Source organism: Erithacus rubecula, assembly GCF_903797595.1.
Source record: "Erithacus rubecula genome assembly, chromosome: 5".
Taxonomy (NCBI): Eukaryota; Metazoa; Chordata; class Aves; order Passeriformes; family Muscicapidae; genus Erithacus; species Erithacus rubecula.
The window spans coordinates 66,405,707-66,433,034 of record NC_136687.1 but is presented as its reverse complement, the minus strand read 5'-3'; the positions used below and the strand labels follow the sequence as shown (position 1 = coordinate 66,433,034).

At 40.1% G+C, this 27,328-nt stretch overlaps 1 protein-coding gene across 6 annotated transcripts in view; it reads left to right on the top strand.

Annotated features, from left to right (window-relative positions):
- ANK2 (ankyrin 2) overlaps positions 1–27,328 on the top strand; it is a 187,533-nt gene that overhangs the window by 112,727 nt on the left and 47,478 nt on the right. For 4 of the 6 annotated variants that reach the window (XM_079306251.1, XM_079306250.1, XM_079306247.1 and 1 more), the window contains 6 exons: positions 227–325; positions 2,426–2,524; positions 7,345–7,417; positions 14,461–14,605; positions 18,922–19,024; positions 19,615–19,718. In XM_079306251.1, coding sequence (XP_079162377.1) covers positions 227–325; positions 2,426–2,524; positions 7,345–7,417; positions 14,461–14,605; positions 18,922–19,024; positions 19,615–19,718 — 623 coding nt within the window. Of the gene's footprint in view, positions 1–226; positions 326–2,425; positions 2,525–7,344; positions 7,418–8,804; positions 8,886–14,460; positions 14,606–18,921; positions 19,025–19,614; positions 19,719–23,102; positions 23,145–24,033; positions 24,070–27,328 lie in introns of all 6 variants that reach the window. The other 2 variants (XM_079306246.1, XM_079306249.1) reach the window with 2 other exon arrangements.

Below are 27,328 nucleotides of genomic sequence, written 5' to 3'. Positions count from 1 at the left end.
TGAGAGAAATTATTTTTGTATAAGAATACTGCCTTCCTTTATATTTTCATTAATCTGGGGAAGGAGAATCATTATTACTGAAGGTTTGTTATTTTTGAGTTAATTGATGTCATAATTTATGTTTGAAATGACTCGAAAGGAGCAGAAGGAAGCAAAATGAAATGTCTGATCTAATGATCGGTTCTTGTTCTTTGCTTGCTTTTGCTGTCACCACCGTGGATAACAGAATGGCTACACCCCTCTGCACCAGGCTGCTCAGCAAGGCCACACTCACATCATCAACGTTCTGCTGCAGCATGGGGCCAAACCCAACGCCATCACCACAGTAAGTCTGATGTGCCACTGGGAACTTGTTTCCCTGGACACTTCTTTTCTTTCCTTCCTTAGGGCTTGAGAGCAAGCTGTTGTTTTGGTGAAAGTATTCCTCATACAGCTGGTTGTCATATGTGGAAATGTAATTTCCTCTGCTTTTCCTTATCCTCTTAAGGTAGTTCACATCCGACCTAACTGTGCACTAAGCTAAATGTGAGGCAGAGAAACAGATTCCTGAGCTGCAGGATCAGACTGGCCACAGCTGTTTGTGCCAGGCTTGTTCAGTTTCCCTCCTCCTCAACGCTTCTCTCTGGAAGCTGATATCTCCAGAAGGGGTTTACCCATAAAAATCAAGGGCAGTAGTTCAGAATCTGTAGGGTTTTTTTGTTGTTTAATTTAGACCCAAATTTCACTGGTTTCAGGTTCTTACTGAGTTCACCTCAATTAACTCAGTGGAGTTAATCCCTCCTCAAAGACCGTCAATAGGTCCTGGCACAGATCCTTCTCCACAGTCAGCCAGCCAGGAATGCGACTGCGTATTTCACGTTGATGTTGTTATTAGTCACCTCTAATTGGGTAATCATTAGAACACTGCCAGAGTGTCCAAAACTCCTGTCATTCCCCAGAGCGGATCAGTTTTCTGTATGCCTTTAGTGTACGTGCTTAAATCAGCATTGGCACTGTGTTTGGTCCTGGAACAATCACATGGAATAATCTTGTGTGAAAGTTATCCAAAATACCAGTTTGTGCACTGGAGTATCAAATGAGAGACTCCTGCAGTCAGCTTCTGGGGCTGTAGGTATTGTTTGGGGTGTTCAGCTGAGGGTCTCTTGATATGATTTCAGTCTTCATATTGGGGCTGTCCTGCCCAGATCTAACCCAAGTCTGAGCAGCCTTAGAGATGTGTCTTTGCTGCACAGTTGGCTGCTTCTTCAGATACTCAATCTGTCCTTGTCCACACAGAGCAACCTTTGGTTTGAGATAAGAGAGAATTTCAACCTGAGACATCTGGCAGGGAGATATGGGAGTGTGTATGAGAAGCTAATGTGCAAGTGACAGTAGGAGTCAAATTATTTGTGCTGTGAAGATGCCAATCTGTTCTGCTTTTAATCCACAAACTCTGTGTTGCTTCAGGGTGGCTGAGGTAGACTAATAGAGAAGAATTTAAATTATAGATAACTAAGGTTGTTGCTAAAGAAGAGAGAGCCCTCAGGCTGATAAACCCCACACATGGTGCAGTGGGGTCACAAGAGAAACTATTTCCATGCAAAGAGTGGTACAGTGACAGTCCATGTTCCTCAGGAGGCCAGCATGTTATCCCTTGTTCAGTGCAAAAGATCATGGAACAATTCTGTGTAGAACCCTTCACAAAGTACCATGGAACACAAGCCTTTCTTCCCTCCCCAAGCTCAGTGACACAGGGGCTGTGGACTGCCAGTGTTCCAGGAGATGAAATGGGAATAAATGGGCCTAAACTCTTGCTAAATTATTGTAGTGTCCATTTGATGCATGACATGTCTCTATATGATATGAACATTCAAACTGCAATATAAATGTGCTTAAATGGAACTATATTCCTCACCCACTATGCCTTTTGTGGTTTGTATTTGTTAAATCATGAGCTTTTGTGAACTAATGGAAGTACATTTTTGTTATATATGTGGACAATACAGTTGTAATTTTGTATTCCCCAGTTAGGGAATTGTACCTGGTAAAGGTGTAACAGTTTCAAGTGGGAGTGAAACTGTAAAAAGTTAAAATACTTTTTACTTTTTAGAAGAGTAGGTCTGCAAAATAAACCCCAAACTTATACAGGCAAGACATGCAGTACAGTGAAATGTGAGCCCTGAAGGGTTAAACCATACAGCTCTGTAGTATTTGGAATCGCTGGCAGATGTAAGTGTGTTGTGTTACCATGGCAATTGGGGCTATAGTCTTAGAGAAGTTGCAAAGACAGAGTCAGATGTAACGGTAAAAAAGCCGTGATTTTCCTAGGCTGTGCCTTGTTTTGGATGGAAATGCTGGCTCATGCAGCCTGGAGAGTGATCTCATTGGTTCACATCACAATCCTCCCTCTCTCTCAGCGCGCTCTCCCCCTCTCTCTTCCCTTCAGAATGGTAACACAGCCTTAGCCATCGCCAGGCGCCTGGGATACATCTCCGTGGTCGATACGCTGAAGGTTGTAACGGAGGAGATCACCACCACCACAACTGTGAGTTGCAAATGCATTCAAATGTGGCTCTTCTTTACTCAGTGCTGTCTTTCTGCTCTTCTCTCAGGCTCTCTCTGCATCTCTTTCCTTTCCTGTTTTGTTTGGGGAGTTTTAGCCCCCCCCCCCTTCCCCTTCCCTTTCTGTTGCAATTTTGCTACAGTGCTTTGATTGTACCTTATAAATATGTAGAAGTGTGTGTAAGGCAACAGGCTCCCCTGAGCAAGGGAACAAAATCTGTGTGCACACTGATGGAAAACAACAATTCAGAGTAAAACTTGTTTCTAGAGCTGAGTGTGAGCTGCAAACCCAGACTTTCCAGAAGTTTGTGCATTGTTGTTTAGATCCTGCCCTCTTTCTCTGTTTCTCTTTTCACCTATCCTTTCCCATCTGGCCTTACATCTCCACACTTTTGACACCTCGTGAGGCTCAATCCTTCCAGCATCTCTACATTTGGACTGCACCAGCCAGGGCCTGGAGCCAAGCCTAATGATGCTCACTGGATGGCTGTGAATCACATCCATCATCTTCTTACTCAAGTCACTTCCAGTTCAAACAGATCCTGTTTTTCCAAAATGCAGAGGATCTTTCCTTATGGGCTCAGTCCTCTCAGTGCTCCACACTCTTGGAGTCTGTATTCTGACATCAGAATTCATGAACAGTGTGTGCTGAATATTACAGCAAGGTGGTACTGCAGCTTTAAGCCAGGAAAAGCTGATCTGTTTGGACACCCTGAGGGGACTTTTTCCCTTCTTGCACTTTAACTTCCCATATACAGGTGTCATAGCGGATAGGAAGGGAAAACATTAGAAAAACTGCATAATTTAAGAAATTAGATTTAAGTCTTGCTTACTGCTTTTTTCTTGAAACACTGCTGTAAAGTCATGCTTATAATTTTATTTTATTTTTTTTTTTAGTACAAGTTTAACAGTCTAGAAACCCCATAACTCTAGATGGCGTTTAGGAGCTCAGATGTGTAAAAATCCATAGATTACTAAAAAGATGCTGCTGCTCAGTCATGGAAAGGGTTACAAGAAGAGAAGTCCAAAATATCTTGCAAAGAAATGGGAAAATAATCCCGATTTTGTTGCATGCTGGCAACAAATTGCACTTGACATGAACCAAGGAAGATGCAATAAAGATAACATAGTGTAAGGTTACAAATAGAATGAGGCATAATTTATTAATGACCTACAAAGATCAGGCTGAGTCAGGTTTGGAGGAGGAATTCCAGCGTAATTCCAGAAGTCTCTTAATAAATACTGTGTGTCTCTGTTGTTATTACTTGAGGTTCTTGTTTAATCATATAGCACATCACACATGTATGTGCATAAACACATATGTATCTAATCAGAAGTTTAGGAAAAGAAAGCCTAGGGGAAATTTTTTTGAGAAATGTTAGTTCTAATATTTTAAGCTACAGAGGACACGTTGGTTACATCTTCCATGCTGTGTCCTGACACAGGTTTTTCATTTATTATTTGATAAAAGCAGTGATTTCCTTTCTCATTTCCACTGTGTTTCACTGTGCAGCCTTGGACCTTTTCTCATGTAAATGTTAGATCTGTGAAATAATAGGAATTGCACTATGAAAGGACACGCTCAAGTTCTTTACTTCAGATAAGTGTTTCTTCAAACATTGAGGATTAGTGGTTTTTTCTACCAGATACCTGAGGTTTAGGACTGAATCAAGTACTGAAACTTACTTGCAGAGTTGACCTTTAGTGCTCGCACCTAAGAGAAATCTGAAATCTTGATCTCTGTCTGCATACTTTAAAAATCAGGTGGGAACCCTGAATAAAGTCAACAGATTCTCCAGCTATGAATTCATCTAACCCTTGTCCCTTAGGGATGTGTGGAATGGTGTTGTTTGGAGGAGGGGATGTTGATTAACATACTTTAGAACAAGCCCTGCAAAGGAGGGCTAAGTAGCAGGTGCTCCCTGTGCTCAGGTTCCCCAGATGGTGAGGTTGGTGTTGCCAGACCTGAGCGCAGCGCTGAGCCCGGAGAGAAGGTGCTGTCACCATAGCTACCCCATTCTCTGAGGCTGGGCTGAGCACTGAGCACTGCACCAGGGATGTTCCACAGCCCCCTGCGTGATTGATATGCAAGTCACTGCCACTTGAGATGAGGAAAAGGTCTCCAGTGCCAAAGCCTTTCTTTGCTCTAACTCAGAACAAATCTTCCTCTTGCTTGCATTAGTGCTGTTATTAGTGGAGCCACATGAATATATATCAATAGAGAGAATCAAGTGCACTTTTTTTACTGAAAGATTAGAGGGCAATAGGAAATGAGAATAAACTGGACTTTTAGAGGTTTGCTATGCAATTAAGTTTGGGGCTGTTTATACAAACAAGCATAGCCTTCCTGTGGACTGATGAATATATGAGGAGCTTTTGGGCTGTTTGCAGTATGCTGCTGTGAGTAAGTCATTGCTGAAAGCACATATGGGTGTGCATACCTGAATTATATATTGAAATTATTCTGTGCCACCCAATGAAAATCTGGCCTTACAATGAAAGGCTTAAATTGCAGAAGCCTTAAGTAAACTCCATCATAGAATTTTCAGTGGCACCAAACTAAGGGAGTTTGAGAAATACTGAGCAACTTTCCATGTGGGAATCCATGGGGCTAGATAGGGATTTTAAATTTTGAGAGTATTTGGTGTGCCTATCAATTAAAAAAATCTAATATCACACTAGAAGTACCTTTAAAAACATTAATTCCTAATAGAAATTGTTGGGTTTAGAATTAATGGAGAATTAATGATTCTTGCTGAGTTCAGTGTTCCAAAGATGGCATTGAAGATATTTTGTTCTGTAATGTGCACGTGTACACACAATCTCTTGAATCTCTTTTCCAAGATTTGTTTTTATATGGACTGTTTTTATATGGGGGCCTGTAAAAACCTAAGTAATGAATAGATGGATATAGTGGTCCATAATCCTTGTTTGTCTGGGTGATAGAAAAGTGGACAGTGACCCTCTCCACCTGCAGCTTGAGCTTTAACTTAGCTGATTGCTCAACTTATTTGTTAACTCTGGTGTTGAAGAGACAAAGCCAGTGCCACCTGAATGATAGCACTTCCCATCTGTCATTGCTGGCCTTGTCACCCCACTGCTGCCTGACATTTCTATCCCAGGAAAGCTGTTGGAATATGAGGGAAAAACCGGTGCTGATGGTGAGGGCATTTGGTGAATATAAACTAATTTGCAACCCTGAACGTGTGTTCTGCTGCAACAGAAATAATTAGTTGTTTTTACTCATGGGGAAGAGTGAATTTAGGAGCCTAATTGGGATTGCCAGTTGAGGCAAAGGGCATTGTTCTTTCCCTGTACCTCAGGAGGGTAAACTGGAACTGCTGTCAGAGTTAAATAGATTTCAGAAACGTAAAGCAGACTTTTAAAACTAATTTCCAAAGTAATTACACGGTTGGTAACATAGTTATTTATGAAAGTGCAGTATTTTACTATACAGGCAAGAATGCTGGCTTTGTCAGTTTGTTAGAAACAGAGAAGTACATAACAGGGTCAGGAAATAACTAGTAAGTTTTGTGCAACAAAAGCTGCTATTGACTTCCCTGCTTGATATCAGCAGGCATTTCCCCAAAAGAATATTACATAAGGGACTCAGGGTTTGGCTGACTTAATTATCCCTCCCGTGAAACACTTTGTCTCCTTTGCATGTTAAGTTAATGTATGCACAGTAGCTGGTGTGTGCAGCAGGGAGTGTGCACTGCCTCACAGGGGATTTCTCGGGGGGACACGTGGCCTCCTGGCACTGCTCTCCATGCCAGAGGGGCACCTGTGCTCCCACACATCCTCAGGGGCTGGCTGCCCTCTGCAGCTCCCCAGCTCAGCTCAGGAGCCAGGGAAATTGGAACTCTGGTTGTGACCAAGGCACTTCTGATCACTGCTCATTTTGAAGCCCTTGGCATTTTGTCCCCATGCTGAGGAGTTCCCTGCAGGCAACTTTTTTGCATCTTGCTCTTCCTACAGTTTCTCTTGTTATGCTCTTCCTCTCATTCTCCAGTCTGAATCTGGATGCTCAAAGGATGTCCCCATTCTTGATTCAATACCCCTGGACAACTTCTGTTTCCTCCCAGAAGTCATTTATGGAGATAAAATTATATTAAAAAACCCCAACTGCCTTCCGGTGTTTTCCTGCTCTGTGCTCTCATGTTTAACCAGAATCCTCCCACTATGCCTCAGTCCATACTTTCCTTCATTCACAATAGTTTGAGCTTTTAGGTGCACAAGATGTTTCAGAATCTTCAAACAATTTTTTCCCCCTGATGTGTCTGTGCTTAGGGGGAATAGACATGATTTATGAAAAGGATATAATTAATATGTGCTGTATTCACCTTCTTCTTGAGAGGGGGGAGAAATGTTTCAAGTGGTCTGTGTAAATCCTTCACATCTTTTTTTAGTTTAGGAATTTCACATAATTCATAACTTCATTTCCAAATGCTTTACAATTTAATAATTTCCATATGCCCCATCGAATTTTCTGAAGCTCTTTTGTAGACATTACCTAATTCATTTTAAAATAATCTTGGAAACATTGAGCTGAATTGTTCTACATGCACCATTTATAAATAAATTTTATTCCTCTGCCCAGCTGATTATCTTATGTTTTTGTACTTTTCTGCCAGAAGAAATGTTACCTTGTGCAGATCTGAGAACAGGAACTTCTGGAATAAAGATGAAAAAGAAAGTGGAAGGGGAAACACATTATGAAATGCCTCAGCACATCCCACTGCTATCTGTTGAAATTCCCTGCTGTAAACTTTGCTCCTCTGACTGATGATTCTGTCTTTGCAGACTGTAACAGAGAAGCACAAGCTCAATGTACCCGAGACAATGACTGAGGTCCTGGATGTGTCAGATGAAGAAGGTGAGTGACTTTGCTAAATTCCTTTTCCATATCACCTATGTAACCTGTTATATAGGCTCAATAAGCTGCTTGAGTACTCTGTTATCTTCATTTTGCTGTGCTTGTGATGAAGTTCTTTTTTTAATGATGTAATCATTATGGTATTTGTAAAAAAGATGCCAAAATTTGAGACAAAGCAAAATCCTGGACCTATACATCTTTCCCAGAAAAAGCTTGTCTGAATCAAGTTGGCAAATGAGACCATTTCCCAACTCTAGGCTTTGAAATTTCACTCTAGAGCTGTCCCAAAGTTGGTTTTGACTCTCCCATAAAGAGGAATCCGAGCAGTAATTTTTTTGGATCTGTGCCGCCTGTATCAGATACAAATATTCAGGAATCTTGCCTAATTGGAAACATTTGTGTAAGAAAATGCATAAGGTGGGGGGTGAGGAGAGCATTCCCTTGGGGGAGCTTTTGGCACTTGGGAGCTTGGGGGTTCAAGGATACACATGGTGTGATGTAAAGTAACAATATGCTGGTAAGTTTGGCACTTGGGTTTCAGAGGCCTTTGCATGTACAGACAGGACATGTGCTGCACCACTTAGCTACATCCCAAAGAAATTTCTCTGACCTTCTGGGAGCAGTGATAAAATATCACACTTTTATACAGCTGAGAATTGCAGAAATGGCCTAAACCCATCATTGTCTGAGAATTTGCAAGTGACTTCTTAGAAATTTAAGTCACATGAGTATTGATAAATATAAACACATTTGGAAGGATATTCTATGTTCCTTTTTACACTCTACAGTGTTAATATTACAATATCCTATGTGTACTATTTTATCATGGTTGTTATTATTTCATGCAAATAATTTGTGGAATAAGTAGTTTCCAGAAAGTCCTGGGAATTTGGAACCCAGGTTACAGGGCTGGTATTTTTCTTTTAGAAAGAAGACAGATGCATTTGTGGTTCTAAATGGTACATAAAGTTAATGGCATTCATTAATTACAAGTGTTTGTATTGCTTTTAGAAATGGGATTTATGCTGATAAATGAGTTAGACTCTTGAGAAAACATGGTGCTTAGGCTCTAGATGCAACTTTTTGTTTTAAAATGCAAGAGCAAACAAGTGTGATTCAAAGTCAATTATTTTCTGCTGCATCATGACCAGTGAAATTATTTTGCTACTTTGTCTCTGATTAAGAAACATTCAACTGCTTGTGTAGTTATTATATTGAATTGCCTTTAGATTCTTATTGCCTTGTGTTCACCTTGTTTCGTTTTCTCCCAGTCTTTTGCTCTACCATTGAATCATCTTTAAATCCACAAAGCCTAGTATGTCTTCCTGCTTCTGCAGGATTAATCCAGGGTGTTCCTTTTCCTCAAACCAATTTGTGTGTTGCACAGCCTTTAAGCACTCTGATGAGGAACCCTTCAGTGATGGGGAAGCATGTAGTGGCACGGGTGCTGTTAGCAGGAGCTGGTGGAGTAAGACCCACAGACTTTGTGTTTGGTTTATTTTTTGTGTTCAAAAATTGCATTTGCATAATTTGGGTACCTAACACTGCTCCTCCCTGTTACTTTTGAAGTGTGGCTGAGTGTGTGTTTCTGAAAGGTGGGAGGAAGAAGGGAAGCCAGAAATTCTCAGATTTATTACCTATATCTTGAATGTGTTGGCACAGCTTGAAGGGGCTGTCCTGCATGACTAGTGCTGTCCTGTGCTTTGAATTAACATTCTCTGCAAGAACTCCTATCATGGATGGTGCTCGTGACAGTAACTTAAAACCAGCTGGGGACAGGAAGGCTGCAGAACTTGTTTCATAGAGAGGATGAGCCTTTTAGTGGTGGTATAGCTTCATAAGAGGCTAGCATTAAGGTTTCTGTGATGCTGTGTTCTTTCAAGTGACACAATATGTTCTGAGATAAATTGATGTATTTCTGTAATACAGTAAATGTTATATTTATATATATTTATTATATATGTAATATATAATAAAACCTGCCAGCTGTATTTATGTAATTATCAAGTTGAACACAAGAGTACTTGAGCAAAGTATTTCAGGTCCCATTGTGTAGCATGTTCATCACTGATGATAGGTATTTTGCATTTTGCTTGGAAGATAGTTATATTGCATAATTGTATGCTGTCATGTTGTTAATATGGTATTCATCTTCCAAAAACAAAGTTAACATCCAGTCTTAGCAGTACAAAATAAAAGACAAATGTCTATCAGATATCTCAGCTTGTTATGGAAGGTCCTGCTCTGTGTAGCCTATTATAAAATATCTTGAGTGGACTGAGAGTCTTACTGATTCTTCTTCAATTTTCTTGTGGTGTTTTTGTGTTTATCCACTGAATTATTATTCAGAGTTCTTTACTTTTTATGTTACTTGCAAAAGCAAATCTTTGTTTTCTACAGAATCACATTTTACTTTTTATTAAAAATGCCATTTATTCCCTGTCCATGGGGATTACACTATGGACTCCCACAGGCAGAGCTGAGCTGTGTTTTGTGCAATGTGTACCCCTGCCAGCAGAAGTGCTCAGTGTGGATAAAGTTGCACTAAAAACCCTGTACATTTTTACCATTGTATCTACCTTGGCTGTATTGCTACAAAGTTCAGTTGCTTTAAAGCTGTCACCATGAAAGAAACGTTTTGCACCTGAGGAATCTTTAGAGCAGTAAAGGGAAATTACTGCAAAGCATCTTGTGAAATGCATTTTAGTGCAGAATTTACTACAGAATTTACTACAGAATTAGTAAAGTATAAGCACAAGCAAATATCTTTGTTAGAGCTGAGTCAATGAAAATCTAGGAAAGGCAGGAGCCTGGTTCTTTGTTATTTTCCCATGTATTAATATGCTGCTCTCTCTTCATGCCCTCATTTTTGTGGTGGAAGAGCTTCACAAACCTGTGGCAAGATAGGTTGAAAGGCTAGTGCAGAAAGCAATCTGTCCCAATGAATGACAGCTGTACTGAGTACCCAGCAGCAGAAACAGCCTTGCCTGCCCAATGAGGTTGGGTGTTATAAAAGAGTGAGCTAGTTGGCCACAAGTTAAGTTGCAGCTGCAGACGGAGTTGGAGCTTGAGACCCAGAGTCTGCTGGCTGTGAGGAGGGTGGGACAGATAAGGTAAGAAGATGTGTGAGGGACAGACAGGATAAGGGACAGCTTGGGGTTTAGCCAGTCATGTAGAAGGAAGGAGGAAACTTGCAGGGAGGAGTCAGTACTCTTTGAAGCTGCCTGTGAGGGAAGGAGTCAGCTGCCTGAGAGAAGGCATACTGAGTTTTTAATAAAGGACTGGTGATGATGCCAGTCACGTCCATCTTGACATAACTGCAACACAAACCAACAGTGGCTTATCTTTGAGGCTCCCATAGGAGATAGCACTGCATTTACTGCACTATAGAGAGAGAATACAACCAGTAAAACAGGATGTTCAGGGGTGCTCACTTGCTTCTTTTTGAGTGTCCTCATTGCCAGTTAATATTCAAAAGCTGTAGTTTCAGTGTCTGCTTGAGACCAAATTCTGGTTGCTGCAGAAGTTGTCAAGCTCTAACCATGCTACCCCACATCCTGCATTCTGGCAGCACAAACGTTTCACCATGTGGTGACTCAGCCCAGAAAACTGATCTGTCTGAAAATGAATCTCTTTTGTCCTGACAAGTTATTTTCCAGCCAGATAACTTTTGCAGGCAGAAGGGATTAGAAAGGATGAAGTAGAGGGTGAGACAATAGTGTCAGGAGCAGCATGGCCTGAGATGGCAACCAGGAAAGTTGACTCACACCAAACTGTAATTAGTGCTGGCAGTGCAATTGCAGAGAAGGGATAGACAAAGGTGTTGTCTGCAAAGAGTTCATGGAAAAAATGTCATATATGTGAACTGTTGCATTGTAGTGACCTTGGATTCCAGGAAGCAGTTCACAGCTGATCCTATATCTGGCTGCAATTTCTGATGAGAAGGAAAAACTCCCACAGTGCTTAAATACAACAATGAATTTCCAGAATGCCCCCACACATGGCCTTGGAGCAGCTAATGCTGCTATGTATGTATGAAAAATGAGCAGCTAAATTTGGGCAGAATCCAGTGCTTTGTACATGCACTTATGTCTTCCTGAAGAAGCACCTGAATTAGTGGGAAAAATTAATTTCCTTAATTAAACCTGGAAGTTCAAGTTGCAGCCAGGAATTGTTCTTAATTGGCTTACATTAAAACACAGTACATTTAGAATAGCACTGCTGAGTTAATTCACCTCTGAATAAAGCACATTGTATCTAGCAGTATTAAATGTAGTTGAAGGATGCTGTCTTACAGAAGTAAATCTTCTGGGGCTTAGGGATGTAAGGGTAGTTTGTAGTTATTTTATTTTTTCTTATCTAGCTCCAACATAGCAACTTCCTAAATAATGCAGTAGCCACCTGCCAAGTACTGAAATTCTTTTTGCAATGGGTTAATATGCGAGAAAACAAAATCCAGGTGTCTGTCCCTCCCCAGAGGTCCTTAAGAGTACAAGTGCACTTTTTTTTTTTTTTTTTTTTTTTGAGATTTGCTTCACCTTCTGCCATTCTGTGGGTGCTGCCTTGAGCTCCCAGTAACTGACATGATGATTCATTTAAAGTCATGTATCAATATCTGAAACCACAAGTGAAACCCCACTTTCCCAGCTGGCTAAAAATAAGTTAAAGCATTAGCCAAGCTGTAATCCAGGGAAGCTTCTGGTGTGGGCTGCTAAATAGAGGATTGACTTAGGGAACTGAAAGTGTCCAAAGAATGTGTCAGAGAAATGATGTAGTTAGAGAATATATATTCCATAAAAATTGTCATTGCCTTAATTTGCCTATAGTTGTCCTTTCTCCATCTGCAGCCCTTCTGTGGTGAACTTTAGACTTATCTGCATGCTGCAGAAAAAGCAATAATAACTCATAAAACTAAATCTGACTTTAAAAACACCTATTAAAAGCAATTTCTGGCAGTTTGACACAGCTACCTTTCCTTTGTTATTTTAAATTTTTCTCTGTATTTTCTCTGTGTTTTGTGAGAAACAATTCCAGAGCAATTCTTGTACAGCAGTTGTATTTGACAATTTTGCAAATTCATATATAGCAATAGCAAACCATGGAGCATACATGTCAAGGGTTATATTTGTCCCAAAGTGGTTAGTAAGTGGTGGAAATGTTCCTGGCACCAATTTGACGGGTAATGAGATGGCAGACGAATTGTTTCTGGCATGATGAAAAAGGGCAGTTCCTGTATGGCCATAAAACAACCATCTGGTGGGATCTGCTGTGTCAGGAAGCCCATGGTCAGCTGAACACACAGTCATTTAGAGTGAAGTACCTGTTTTTTCTCTCCATGTGCTAGGAGGCACTGTGTGTTTGCAGCATTCATCTCAGGAACGGGGAGGCACAGGGGGTGGGGGCAGTTCCCCCAGTCCTCGCCTGTTATTGTGAGATATCTGTGCTCTGGTTACTGTTTGCAAATGTCCCATCACATCAAACACTGTAACTTAGCCCTGCAACTGACAACTCTCAGATGAGAGGCCAAAGCTGAAATCACAGTAGATGTGTTTTTTCTTTAAAGGTTGTGGGTGTGATGAAAGCAGTAAAGATTTTGCCTTTGTTTCTATTATAAATGGAATGTCTGGCTTGATTATAATTATCTAGTTTATTTGAAATATAACTTGAAATTCCTTTTACTGTTTGATTAACAGCATTGCCTCGATATCTTCCAAGTTTTCACTAAGCCTTGTGCTTTTTAATGTGACATTCCCAGGAAACAGGAGGCATCATCTATCAGAAGACAGGAAACAAGAAATTATTAAATGCATTTTATTGTTTTCTGTGAAACTGTGCCCAGTTTCTCCCTCTTAATGTGGGCAGATGGAATTTTCAAGAGTTTTTGTTGTTATACTGAAAAAATTCAAGACTCACTTTTACATACAATATTTGTGTATGCATAAAAATCTTACCCCCTACCAAATTTTACTTAATTTAGATGACAAATAATAAACTATTTCTTTCTTAGCTGAAATGTCAAGCTAGAAAAAATAGCTTGATTTGCTTTGTGAAAAAAAGCATCAAGATGAGCTTCAGTTTGCCCACACAGCCTTGAAAATGAGAAGGCTTGAAACTCTTGGTGGCCTCGGGTCATGTTGTGTGGGTCCCACCAAGCCTCTGGCAGGCTCACACTGCAGTGATTTACCAGCGGGAAATTGACTGAAATATCCAGGCACAAACTGTGGAGAGGAAGCATCTTGCAAGTGGGAATGAAAGGAAACATCTACATGTTGCTTGGCAATGGAATCTGTTTTGTTAGTCTGCTGGGGAAAAGCAAACTGACTTCATATAGACAGAATTTCCTGGGGAAAAGAATTCTGGATCTACAAAAGAGGATTCAGTTTCATTATTGGGAGTATATGCATAAAGGTTACTGTGTCAGATAACAAATGATCATTTAAGCTGGGATTCATTACAAATTATGGTCATTTCCATTTATGCAAGTGAGTTTATTTTCAGTTTTTGGGTATTGCCATCAGTTTTGTTGCTGATCACAGAAAGAGGTTGGAATATGGGTGACACAGCCTTGTATGATGATGTATGATTTGGATAGTAGAGAGTTTAAATTAACTTTTGCAACTATAAGGCATAAGGCCACACAAAGAATGTTTTCATCTGAAAACACGGAGATTACAGTGAAATAAGTGGTGATAGTTAACCATGAACTGTCAGGGTACAGCATAGCTCTGTCCAGAAAGCTGAAATGGATTAAAGAAGAGAAAGACCACACTTCAGAGTATAGCAAAGAAATGTGCTTCTTGCCAGTGTGTGCAACAGCAAAAAATCTTAACTGATTAATAACCTTGATTTTAATTTTAATTTTATTTTTCAAAATATCTTGCTTGATGTGCCAGTTTGATTAAATACATTAATTGCTTGTGGTCTGCAGTGTTTCCTGAGTGGAAAATGCTTTCCTGTTCATTGTGCCATCCAGCTATTAGATCCCGAGGTGCCAATGGAATCAAACTCATGTGTGTGCTTATCCCTTGTGTGATTGATTGCAGGTGATGACACAATGACAGGAGATGGGGGGGAGTACCTTAGGCCAGAAGACCTGCGGGAGCTGGGAGATGACTCCTTGCCCAGCAGCCAGTTCTTAGATGGGATGAACTACCTGAGGTACAGCTTGGAAGGAGGACGCTCGGACAGGTATTTGCTTGGATAAATCGCTTTTCTCATGGTACTTGTGCACTCATTTTGCTGTAAGTGTGGGAAATCCTTTTGCAGGGCCTCTCCTCTCTGCTTGGGGTGAGCTGGTCAGCATTTGTTTACTTGGTGTGCAGTCATCACTTTGCAGGAGGAAGGTGTGGTCACCATCATCTCCTGCTGTCACGAGTCAGGGGATGGGTGCACAGGGACTTTGAGCATCATGTGAGCTGACTTTTTGGAGGGGTTTGCTGGCTTGAGATATCAGGAGATGAGCAATAGACTTGGTAATTCTGCACTGGACTGGCAGTGAGTGTATTGTCTGCAAGCACATCCACTCTTTCTGGTTTCTCATGGTCAAATTAGCAAGAAAGAAAAGTCCTTCTACTAACACAACTATAATAATAATCAAATAGAAACATTAGTGTGTTCAGTCCAGACAGTGTACTGATTTGCTTATATCTACCAAGTTCAACTTTAGCCTAGGTATCTTTGTGGAATAATAATGCCTTGATTTAATTTTTAAAAAAAATGTAATGCTTTGATTTAATTTTTTTCTTTTGAGTGTGTCATTATAGCCTACAAAAAATATGGAGTTCCCTTCCCAAAAGGAAAGCCTTCATTAGTGAGCATAAGGGTAGGCTCAAGCTGGCAGATCCACCCCCACAGTTCTAGTTCAGAATAGCCACCCATGCATTCCTGAGTATAATCAGCTCTGTCTCCAGACTCACTGCTTTTAGAACTGGGGTATACTAAAGGGAATAAAAGAAAAAAAGTTGAAATCTTGGCAACAGAATTTTGAAGCTACCTCATTTTCCAGTCTTGGTCATTATTCTGGCAGCATTTCTGAAGCTCAGTGAAACCAGTAGGATCCGATCTGTTTACTTGAGTAGGCTGGGAATTGCTCCTGGGACAAAAGATGTCAGGAAACAGTTTAGTTTGCCTCACAGCATGTGTAAATCCCATCATTCAGGTCCTGCAAGCCTGGAATCTCTGGTTTTTAGTTAGTGAGTCCACTGAAAACAAAGTGACCGTGTGGCTTTTTAACTCAGAGGAAGTTTGTGAAATTCATCAGAATGCCTGAAATCAAAACCTTTTATTCTTTGAATGGTAACAAAGTTTGGGAGATTTTTAGGTTTTAAGATGCATAGAAATGATTGTGCAGGCAAGTGTCAAGACAGTTTAAGTTAAGCTCAAACTGAGAATACTTTAGCTTTTAAATCTTGTCAGTGAACTTCAGTAGATTCTCACTGACATGTCATTGATATGATTTATTTTGTATTGGATGAAAATTATCTCAAATTCTGTGTCAAGCAAAATTGTACTGAAATGCAGCAAAATCCTAAAGGGGGAAATAATGAAAGGAGGACAGATTTCTATCTCCATGGTCTCATTTTCTGTCACCTTCAGGTTACTGATTTTAACAATTTCCACAGAGACTGCCTCAGTTGTTTTGCATTTCCTTTTAATGTGATTTTCATTGCATTATAATGACTTGTTTGTCAGGAAATTCAGTAAAGCAAATTAGTATTAGTAGTCTAGACTCATGTAATCTTACGCATTAAACAATTTGATTTAAAAACATGTATTTTTCATTTGTAATCATCTTCCCTATTTATTTTATTTCTCTCTCCCCTTCATTTTTCTTTTCCATATGCTTTCATTAGCATCATGCCCAGGTAGGTATTACATAGCATGAACACCTGTTGTCTCTATCTCCTCCTATGGCACCTGTCTCTGTTCATCCACTTTGGAGGCCTGCTGTATGCAGAAAGTCGAGTTGGGAGAACCAAAGGAATGATGCTGCTGTTGAGAAACATTTTTGAGGTTGATTTATACAGTTTTCAGTGACCCCAGTGTGTTTTCTCAGCTTCTGAAAGAACATATCCCCTTACATGTAAACAAGAGAGATGTTCAATCAGACTAGAACTTGTTAGGTCTCTGTCTAGGCTGGGAAGTGGATGTGCACTGCAAATCCCCCAAGTCAAGCAGATTGCAAACTTGGCTTGGGGATGCTGGTCCTACTTTCTGGATACCACCAGGGCCCTATTCAGGGCTTAGAGGTGGGTGATGTGTGCCTGTGCATGCAGGCAAGAGGCACTCTTAGGTACAGGAGCTTTGCAGCATTCCTGGGTTCCACAGTTCTGTCTCTGGGGCTGTGTGCTATTGGTCCCACAACCCTTCAGACTTCTGATTTATCAACCACAATTGCATTTAGGTGTTGGTCTTGTGTCTGATTTAGGTAGGCTTTTTTATATTTAGTAGAATTCCTGAATGCTTATTACAGTAATAAACAGTCAATCCTGTGTTCAGTCCACAAGGGGACTGTCATTTCAACCAGTACCTTTATTTCTAAGTCTGAGGAACAGAGACCTTTAAACTCCTGGTTTGGTCTTCCTTGAGCTGATCCAACACACAGATGGGGAGTGCCATCTGAGCACTACTTTTGAAATTGACTGTAGCAGGGAATTTATATATATAATATATATAACCATATATTATTCTATAATATATAATTATACTATAACTACCTGCAGACCTCAGTCATGAATATTTGTCTGCAGATAAATCCCATCTCCCTGATGTATTTATTAGAGATTATGTACAGGTACTACATGGTGAATAGCACTGGGCTACTTGTAGTGGTGGTAGTAGCAGTGAGGATGGACAGAATAACCATAGGGATAATCAGCCAAATGCAGTTCAGACTTCCCTTTGTTTGGTATCTATCCAGGATGTGGGTTTAGCTGAATAGTAGAACCTGCAGCTTGGACTCTCTCACAAGCATTGCATGGCTCTGCAAACTGCTTCTGGAAGTGTCAAAGATAGAAGTGAACACAGGATAATGATGGCAAATGGGGTCTGCTACTGAGGCTTGTTCATCAACCAAAGAAAAACTGTTAATTTTTGGTTTGACTTTTTTTCTCAATGCTTTCTGAAGGCTGACAGTTACAGTTCTGTAACACCTATCTTTGCTTCCAGTTTTATGCAATCCACCTGGGATGCTGAGCAGGCCATTGGTATAAGCTAATGATCAACAGCACTGATTATTCTTCAATGTCATATATTTCTAATAAAAATAAGATAACCATTTGCATCTATAAATGGATCAAAAAATATGGAGTGAATGTAACTATTGTTAAAAAAGGCTGTGGTCTGAATCAGATGGTATTTGATATGCACTCAAAGCATTTGAAACTCATGTCTGTAATGAACCCATGACTTTTATTGCTAACTGCTGAAAATGAATTATCCCTTAAAACTCTGTGCATCTGGATAAATGGCCTATTGTTCTGATCTGGCATGTTAGTCATTGTGAGCACTACTCATGGATATATAAGCCAGGAACACAAAACTGCTTCCTTCAGTTAGAGGTGCAATATTCTTCAAGGTCTACATCAACATCAGAATACACGCACAACATCTGAAGGTGGATGATCTGGTTTTAAAAGTCACCTTTGTCATGCTGCAGCTAGTGAATATTAAAAGGACAAAACTCATGCTGTTTGGTAGCAGAAACCCCATTTACCTCAATATGTCCTTCTGTGGTGTCTCATTTGTGTATTTTTTTGCTTTTTGCTGGTGGATACTGCAGCTACATTCTGAGCCAGAGCTTGGAAGCAGCTTATTTACTGCCTTGCACCTCTCATTGCTACAGCAACCAGTGCTCTGTAGAGCTGTGTGTACTTACAATGAGATCAGTGCTCACACTGGGGCTGTCTCCCTGCAGATGCTGTTGGGATTCAGAGGGAGATTCTGTTTTACACAGGAGCTTGAGGCTGGCCACACTTCACCTTGCTGTGTGTACCTTCCAGGGGACAATGTCAGGCTTACTGATTTGCAGTTTAAGGGGAGAGAGTATGTCCTAACAAAGCTTCAGAAAAAGTCATTCTAGCTTTTCTTCAAATGGTAGCATCCTGGTTTTCCGTAGTGGTTTGCTTGTGTGATGCAGCAGAGAAGTTCTCCAAAGAGCCTTGACAGAAGTGAATGCTCTTTGTCATAAGGAAACCTTCATGCCACAAAGCCGAATCTAAAGTATTTGTGAGTATAATATAAACTTGTCGCCTAGATGAATCTCTAGGTTCTGCATTTGGAAGCAAATAGATCAGTGCAAAGGCTCTGTGGCCCATGGTCAGACAGGTGGCACAACACAGGCGTGGAAAGCTGTGTTTCCCCTGACTCTGCTCTGCTGCCCCTGGAAGCTGCATGGTGTTGCTAATAGCACGCTTTTCTCATTCTCCCACTCGATCTGTCATGACACCTTTGCAACATCCTGTGTGCTGCTGATGCATTGCTCTGGCACCCCACCAACCTCCCAGCCTGCGGTCCTTCAGTTCCGACAGGTCCCACACGCTGAGCCACGCCTCCTACCTGCGCGACAGCGCCATGATCGACGACACCGTGGTCATCCCCAGCCAGCAGGTGAGCAAACTCTCAAAGCCCCTTCCGGGCTGCAGACATCAGGAGACAGGGAAAGCTTCTGAGACTGTGTGCTGTATGCTGCTTGGCTCATTTGAGTCCAAATCTCTATTTTCCAGGCTTATTTAATGGCATACTAAGCTGTGCAGTATTGAACTCTATTCCAAAATAAATGGATAAGCTGTGTGAATATAGCACTGGGACTGTGCTCTTAATGTTCTCCATTTTAACTGTTGTTTGAATGTTGCTAATAGACATTGTGCTTACAAGTTTGGGAGATGTAATGAGCTCATAGCTGTTGTCCTAAAAGATACTGCCTTGAAACATGCTTGTAGTTTAAAAAGAAAGAGTTTAGGAAATGCCTTCTTAGTTAAATCACAGCATTCATTTCACTGAGACCACTTGCATAGGATTACTTTAGGGAAGTACAAAATGCTGGAGTAAGGGTTTCCAATATCTTAATGTTATTAGTATTGCTTTGTTGTAAAAGAAAATGTTTAGATGCTTTAGGCCCTACTTTGTGAAATACATCTTATTTTTTTGTTCATTAATTGATTTAATTGTAGTAAAATGGGGTTATTTTGCTTCCCAAGGTAACAACTCTGGCTAAAGAAGCTGAAAGAAATTCATATCGGTTAAGCTTGGGCCCTGAAATCTTGGACAATGTGGCTCTTTCTTCCAGTCCTATTCATTCGGGGTGAGTATCAATTAGCATTACACTGCAATGTGAGAAACAGAGTACCTGCAGTGACATGAGCTTCAACTAATGCTTAACTAGGAGCTGTACTTAATTCATTGCCTCCTGGAGCTGCCAATAAATTGTTATGATCTTTTAAGCTCTGACAACCAAGCAAGATCGAGTACCAAGACTATTCATGAAATAATTGCAAGTCACTGAGCCCTCAGTCAAGTTCAAGGGGAATGAATGTGGTAAATGACATACACACACAGGCATTTGTGTGTGTTTCATGGAGAAATAAGTACAATGCCTTTCAGAGTTAATAATAATTGACACCAAGTGCTTAATCACTCCAGATGGTCAGTATTTACCATGCTAGTGGGATAGTTGAGGTGAGCACCAGCTCCAGTGTTTGCCTTCTAAATTACATGAATAGGCAAGCAACCTAAACATCATGTGCTTTGCACATATTTGAGTACTCTCTTCATGTACAACTGAACTCTTTGAGAGCATTTGTATTAGGCAAACTCACTGTCTGGCATAAGGCAGGTCAAAATGCAGGCCCAGCCAAGGTCACATTTACAAACCTTACCCTGGCTTGCCTTAAAATCTATGACTGCATTTGTTTTAAATGCTCTCTTACTGTGTTTTAAGTAATTTCAGTCTTTACACTGAATTATACATTTGTGTCCTGCCATCAGATTGGATGGGGAATGTGCAGATGAATTCAGAAGAAACTGGAGTAATTAAAAAGCATTTAATCTCTGTGGGCTGTGTACACAGCACGACAGGACAGCACAAGGGGAAAAAATATTTTTGTGAATCTTGAATGAGTTTGCTACTATCTTACAGTCTGTATTTTTAAAAAATAGCACTGGAGTTCCATTTGGAATGACAGGCACTCCTGATCTAGAGGAGGAACAATATTGCCAGCTTGGCCCATCTGACATAGATGAAAATATTCTTTGTTAGCTGATCGTGGGATAGTTGATTGTGACCAGCACTGTTTGGATTTGCTCCTCATGAGCTCCAAAACTAACAAATGAAATGAAAATACTTAATATGTAAAGTATGTATCTGTTTATATATAGGCTGGTATGAAAGCTTTAAAATTGCTTTGGTGCTTTATTCTAACCCTAGAGAGTTTGCAGATTTTTTCCAAAGTATGTATAAATTTGCCTTTTCCAAAAGGTAGGTCTTTCCTGTGAGTGCAGAGGATGGACTAGATAATTTCTAGAAGACTGGCATTTATTTCTTGGATGTGCATTTTATTTTGTTTTGTTTTCTAAATAGAAGTGATATTCCCATCTTTTGGGATGACCAGGGTTCTAGTAGTAGGATAAAGTATCTGATTTTAATAGGAACAACACTCTTGGCAGCCTTATATGAAATAGTGGATTTTAACACAACACAAACTATGTTCTAATTTCTATATATGCACATGAACTTTGCACTAAATATTGTAATAAAGAAACCTTTAAAAACAATTCCTCAGCCTTTAAAAAAGACTGTACAACACTTCATTTTGATCTTGTTTAGATTGGTCTGAGTCATTATGTTATCATAAACTGTTGGGGTGCATCTGTTTTCTTAGAAAAGTACATTGGCTACTTGAGTTTTCCTTGTAAGACTTTATTGTAAAAGTAAAACAGTTGTAGAAGTTCATAATGGTTGCACTTGCTCTGCTGGAACAACAAATGTGTTTGTGACTCAGAGCCCTGTTGTCAGCCATGCTCCCCTCCACATGAAGGGACACATTGTTAGTGGGTTCTTATGAGGCAGCAGCACTACTGACATTTAGGGCATGCAGTGAAGTAGTAGTTACCTATCACGAAATGAAACTCTTATGCTTCTCAAAGAAATCTTAGATAAACATTGTCAGTGGTCCTATGCAAGGGCATGGCCTTGGTTTTGCCCAAGACACTGGAAATGTATTGAATTCAGAAGGTGTTTTTGAGAAATAACATATCAGCAAAGTATTGGATGGTAATTTATTTGTTGCAGATGTAGTAGTTTGTACTCTGTACAGTGTGAGAAGTGACACTTGTCTCCCTTCACCATACCCGTGGTGAACCCCAAATTGTTGTAGGATTCTTACTGATCTCCCATTTTAGGGAAGTGTTTCTGTGGATCATAGTGTAACACCCCCAGGCAAAAGGATGAATTCATTGAGAGCTGTTCCCTCAATGTGAAACTTCACACATATTTCAGCCTTTGCATAACTAAACAAATCTTCTTCCATGTCTGAAATTTCAGAAGGGAAAATATTTTAACCATCCATTAAAATTTTAAATATAACTGTTCCTTCAATATGTTGATAGTTTCATCAGGAAGGAAGAAAAAGTAAGTTCTTCAGTCAGAGTCTTTGGCAACCATTTGAAACGCCCAAAATACTTCTCTTCTAAGAGGTAATGCTCTTGTGGGGCTCAAAATCTCAACTCTTGCAGCTGGCAGTTTCCAGATAGTTTCCTACTTTGGCTAAAGAAAAAAGTATAAATTCCTGTACTTAAACTGCCTTTCAAGCAAATCAGATTTTCTTCTCTCAGAAAACTACTTGGTCTTACACATTGAGCAAAATTAAGGATCTCTGACTATGCCAAAATTTTGGGCCTGAATATCCAATAAGATAATTTTATTACCTTTATGCTGATATTAGGGGACATTGTTTATAATTTCCTGCTGGAGTGTGAGAGACAGAACTACTGCCTACATAAATGCAAATATGTTTCACAGTTTTAGACTCGTGCCACACAATATCCTATTGTGGAAGAACATGTGTATTTTTATTAAGTTGGAAGGCAAAAAAAATCACTCAGCTGAAAGACTTGCAGCATTTAGACATTGCTTGGCAGTACCATATTTTTATCTCCCATAAGAATATGCATGAATGGTAAAGATAAGGGTGACTGTAAGGTTTTTAAAGTCTTAATGGTGTGCAAAACTATGTTGTTGTCTTACTTGTGTTCTGGTGATATAGTGGATAAATGATATTTATAAGAATTTTCCTGCCAGCTGTGTAGAGGTGCAGTAGATAAGAGAGCAAATCTGACGTGTTGTCAGGATCATGGCACTGTGAGAAAGGAGATTTGGGTCTGTGCTTTGATATTAACTTGGTATTGTGTTCTAGAGCAAATATGCAGCAGCTCTGTGGGTTTCCAGTCTGACTCACAGTAAAACTCCTGCTTGATGAATGATCATGATTTCTTGTATATAACTTGCTGAAGAAGTCTCTGTTTGACTAAGGGATGGGTCAGAGTATGTCACTACTTACATCTTGGAAATAAATGACACAGTTGGGATATTATTAGTGAGTTTATCTTGCTGGAAGTCATTGTTTCCATCAAAGAAAAGAGGAATTGGGCAGCTCATACTGTGACAAATAATATGAATTATCATTCTTAGCTGCATGTCTGCAAAAAAGGAGGCTGGATCCTTGCTAACAAGGTAAACAAAATATATTTCCAGTATTGTATTTTGAATCCATAATGTATTTTTCCCAATGTGAGATTGATTTCCTGGAAATCGTTATGGAAACAGGACCTGGCAGCGACCAGCTGATAGTCATTTCTTAAATTTGAGAGTCTAAATGATTGCAAATATGCTGCAGCTTTATGGCCTTTGTTCAGAAAGTTACAACAAGGAAAACCAGTGAGTGTGTTTCATTAATAGCAAAGTATGTTAATGGAAGAAAATGGTGATGGAGATCCATATAACAAAAAGGGACATTGGAAAACTAATTGTCCACGTGACACTAAGTGATTACTGAGAGCCTAAACAGGTCAAAATGAGAGTTTGAAATTTGTTATTTTGTAGAACAAAAGGAGGACAAGAAACATGTTGAAATGGAAGGAAGTGGAGGACAATGTATTGGTAGAGGATTTTAAGGAAAGAAAACCATGGTTTATTGTGGTATCAGGAATGCTGGCTGGAATTACCTTAGGTTACTTACCCTTTGGTATCCCACAGCCCACATTTTACATGTGGATACCTAAACCAAGCAGCATTTCCCTTCATCTGCTGCTGAAAGTTTTACTTGGAATCCAGCTGTGCATTTTAGGTGTCTGGCTTCCTGTGTGAGAATGTCCATAGAGAAACCAGATCCCTCAAGTTTCACTGCTGTCCTGGTAGTGGCCACTTGGAACTGAGGCTGTTCATGTAGGCTTATTTTCCATACTCACTTCTACCTTCCCTGTGAGGAATATGCATATATATGTATATGTTCATGTGTTTGCTTTAAAAATCTGTTTCATTTTTCCAGTATTTCTTTTAACTCATTCTTTTTCCCCCCCCTTTTCTGTTCCTTTTTGATGTTAAACCATCTATTCTATTGCAGATGCTCTTCTCCATGTCTTGATCTTGACAACAGCAGGTGAACTTCTGCATAATTTCTTTCTTTAATACATTGCACTTCTCACCCACCCTATTTATCCTCTCCTCTTACCTCACTTCAGGATGCTTTAGTGTTTTGGTAGTCTACATTAGCCAAGAGGAAAAAATAAATCTAACCAGCAGTAATAGTTATGTATGGCACAACTTCTCTTATACAGTAAGTGTTCACTTTGTCCCATCTGCTTTGGCATCTCTAACAAAGCAATTTTGGACATTTCATAAGCCCACTGCAACAAGTCTTAACAAAGCTCCTGGCTTGTTTTAACCATTGATGCATTTAATCATACTTTTCTTTGTTGGTGACGTGCTTTAATATTAATATTTAAATAAGTAGTCTTCCCCCAGATAATTCAACACAAACCAAAAGTGGCCTTTTATCTCACTTGTCTGCATAAAGAACATTGCAGAGCCAGTCTTTAAGCCATGTTTTCCAAATTGTGCCACTATATTTAAACTAGTAGAATGACAGCCCAGACTTAGTATATCTTCTTTTTCATGCCACACCTATTTTTTGTGTGTTGGTCAGTCAGTGCCTGAACCACTGGCACATTACATCCTACACAGAACACCTGAAGCTTAACCTGCCCAATGGAGATTATCTTCCCTTGGCAAAATGAGTGTTAATTGGCACAGTACCTGTCCACCTCCTTCAGATTAACCCTAGAAAGGTAAAATTACCTTAAGTATTAAGCTCTGCAAAATTATAAAGTGGCTAGTTAAACCCCCAAACTACAAGCCCCATATGTTTAGGCCATGTCACTGAATTTCTCAGCAGCTAACGCATTGAAGAGAATGTTGTCAGAAGTTAATATTGTAGCAGTTTCCTATGTTAGGATCATGTTTTTTGTCCTCCTGGAATGTGAATTTTGCCTTGTTTCTGGATGGCATAGTTGCAGCTTGCTGGAAAGCACTCTGAGGTAGTTGAATGACTTTGCTGTTGACTTCAGTGGGAGCTGGATCAAGGCCTTTTTTCTGAGTTTCAGCCTCTCTCCGGTTTCCTTCTCCCGCTGAACACTTTCCGATGGCTGAAGCACCCTGAGTTTGTTTCTGCTGCTTCACACTGCGACTAACACTGAATGCTGCTATCTCCTTGTTTCCCAGTTTCTTTAATAAATTGAGATAATGTGTGCTGAGAAGTTTTTGACTGTGTCTACCCTGGGTGTGCTCTGGTTGGAGCTGTGTTCCCTGCTATCTGCCAAGCGCATGTGTGCCTGCCCAGCTGCTCGGGAACAGCGACCGTACCCGAGCCCAGCGTATGGAAGTGGTGATGGAGACTTTGTCTAGTTTGGTTCTGTGTGTCCCAAGAACTGTTGGCTTTCCTAGAAAGCCCCCTCAGCTGCTGGGTTTGCATGGCTCTCCCCATGACTCTGCAGAATGAGTGCCCCCATGCTTGTGGTCACAGCTGAAACTGAAACCCACCTGAAACTCTGACTCTGCGAAACTCTTGACACAACAGGGACTCCTCACAAAGCACACAATAAGTGGCTTCCTTCACCCCCTCCAGCACTGACACATCCAGTTTCCAGTGTCTTTGTTTATCCTGCTGGTATCTTTCACGTGAGGATAGGTACAGAATAAACCCAAGTTAGTTCTATATGAATAAAATCAGCACAGAGAATAACTCAGGCTCAGATCTGAAATGCCAGTATTTCATGAAAATACACCCCAACTTTTTTGCCCCTTCTATACAATGCATATATTTTGTCTGTGTTTTGATCAAGTAGAAACCCTGAGAGCTGTTTGCTCTGCTTTCTGTAGAAGGTGGGGAAACAACCTGAAGGATTTAGGATTTAGTGTGTGTACCCAACCACAAGGTCACTACAGCAAGTGTTACTTGATGTATCTTTCATGTAGCAAGATATAGTTCTTAATTGCTCTAAAATTTAGGAGAATGAAATGTCCTCTGTAATTTGTGAGTAAGATTGCTAAATTGAGAAAGAATGGATCATGCTTGGGCTGACTGCTGCGTGTTTAACACTCCCCTGCAGTCTGTAACCGATTTCGATAAGAGAATTGCTTTTGTACTTTATTTTTTCTTTAGAAAAGTAATTCTGATTTCCTCTTTATTCTCTTTAAAAGAGAGAAGGCAGTGATTTCCCCAAACCTGATTTGTTTCACCAATTTGGCTATTATATTGTAGTGCCACCTTGCCAAAACTCAGGAAATCTGTGTATTGATCCAATTTGCAAGACTGCCAGGGTCACATGTTTGTGGCGTGCTTCATTTCTAACAAAACCTTTAGAGCTGGAAACTAAACTTACTCAAAGGCTGTCTTAGTACTGAGAAGGATGCAGCTTTAACCTGCAATCTGTTTTGACTTTGAGTCATCACTTAATTGAATTTTAAGTTGAAGTTCCTTTAATCCCTTTTATTAATTGGGTTTTTCTTTCTTTTTTCTCCCCTCTTGATCTCTTCTCTGTCATTTGTGTTTCTCTTTAATGATCCCTCTCCTTTCCATACTCTGTACCTAGGTGGCTGATAGTGCTGTAGTAGTGCTCCATGTAGTTGGAACATGGAGTAAAGTCTGAGTTTGCTGCTTAGCTTCGGGGAGTGTATGGATGTTAGGGCTATTCATGTACTAGTGTTATGCACTCATTTCTTTTTGGCCATGGGAATTTAGCATGATGAGGTATCACTTACCAGAGTGATGGCTTCATCAGCCATTTATCCCTGCAAGAGCTGTTGGTTGAGTGCAATCTCTTCCTATCTCAGTCTCGTCACTTAACAACACTTGGTAACGAGGAAAAATAACGTGTGTGTGCGTGGGCAACAAAATAATTAGTTTGAATTTTACATTTGCTCTATATTAGTCATACAAATTTTTCATTTTCCTAAATGCACACTTTAGAAAGCATGTTTTATGTCATGCATTAGTTTTGTATGAATTATTTGTGTATTGATAGACACACTCCTTCAAAAGGGAAAAGCTTTTCCTGTCCTGGAACAGCAGTGGCCCCATCCAGATGCCCTATTATGTAGCACATAGGCAGAATAAGAGGCTGCTGTGATTCAGAAAAGGCTTTCTTATGAACTATTTGCTTCACTCTCTTGTGTAACCAAAATGAAAAAATGAATATAGTAAGAAGGTGGGAAATAAGCAGAGTGGTATAGTGAAAAGGATGTATTTTCACACTCTGTGTCTGCAAACCCTGTCTTGGTGCTCTGTCCTTCCAGGATTATGCTACAGGTCTAAAGCTCAGAAATTTTCCCCTTCAGTTTCTTTCCTTTGCACTGCATTC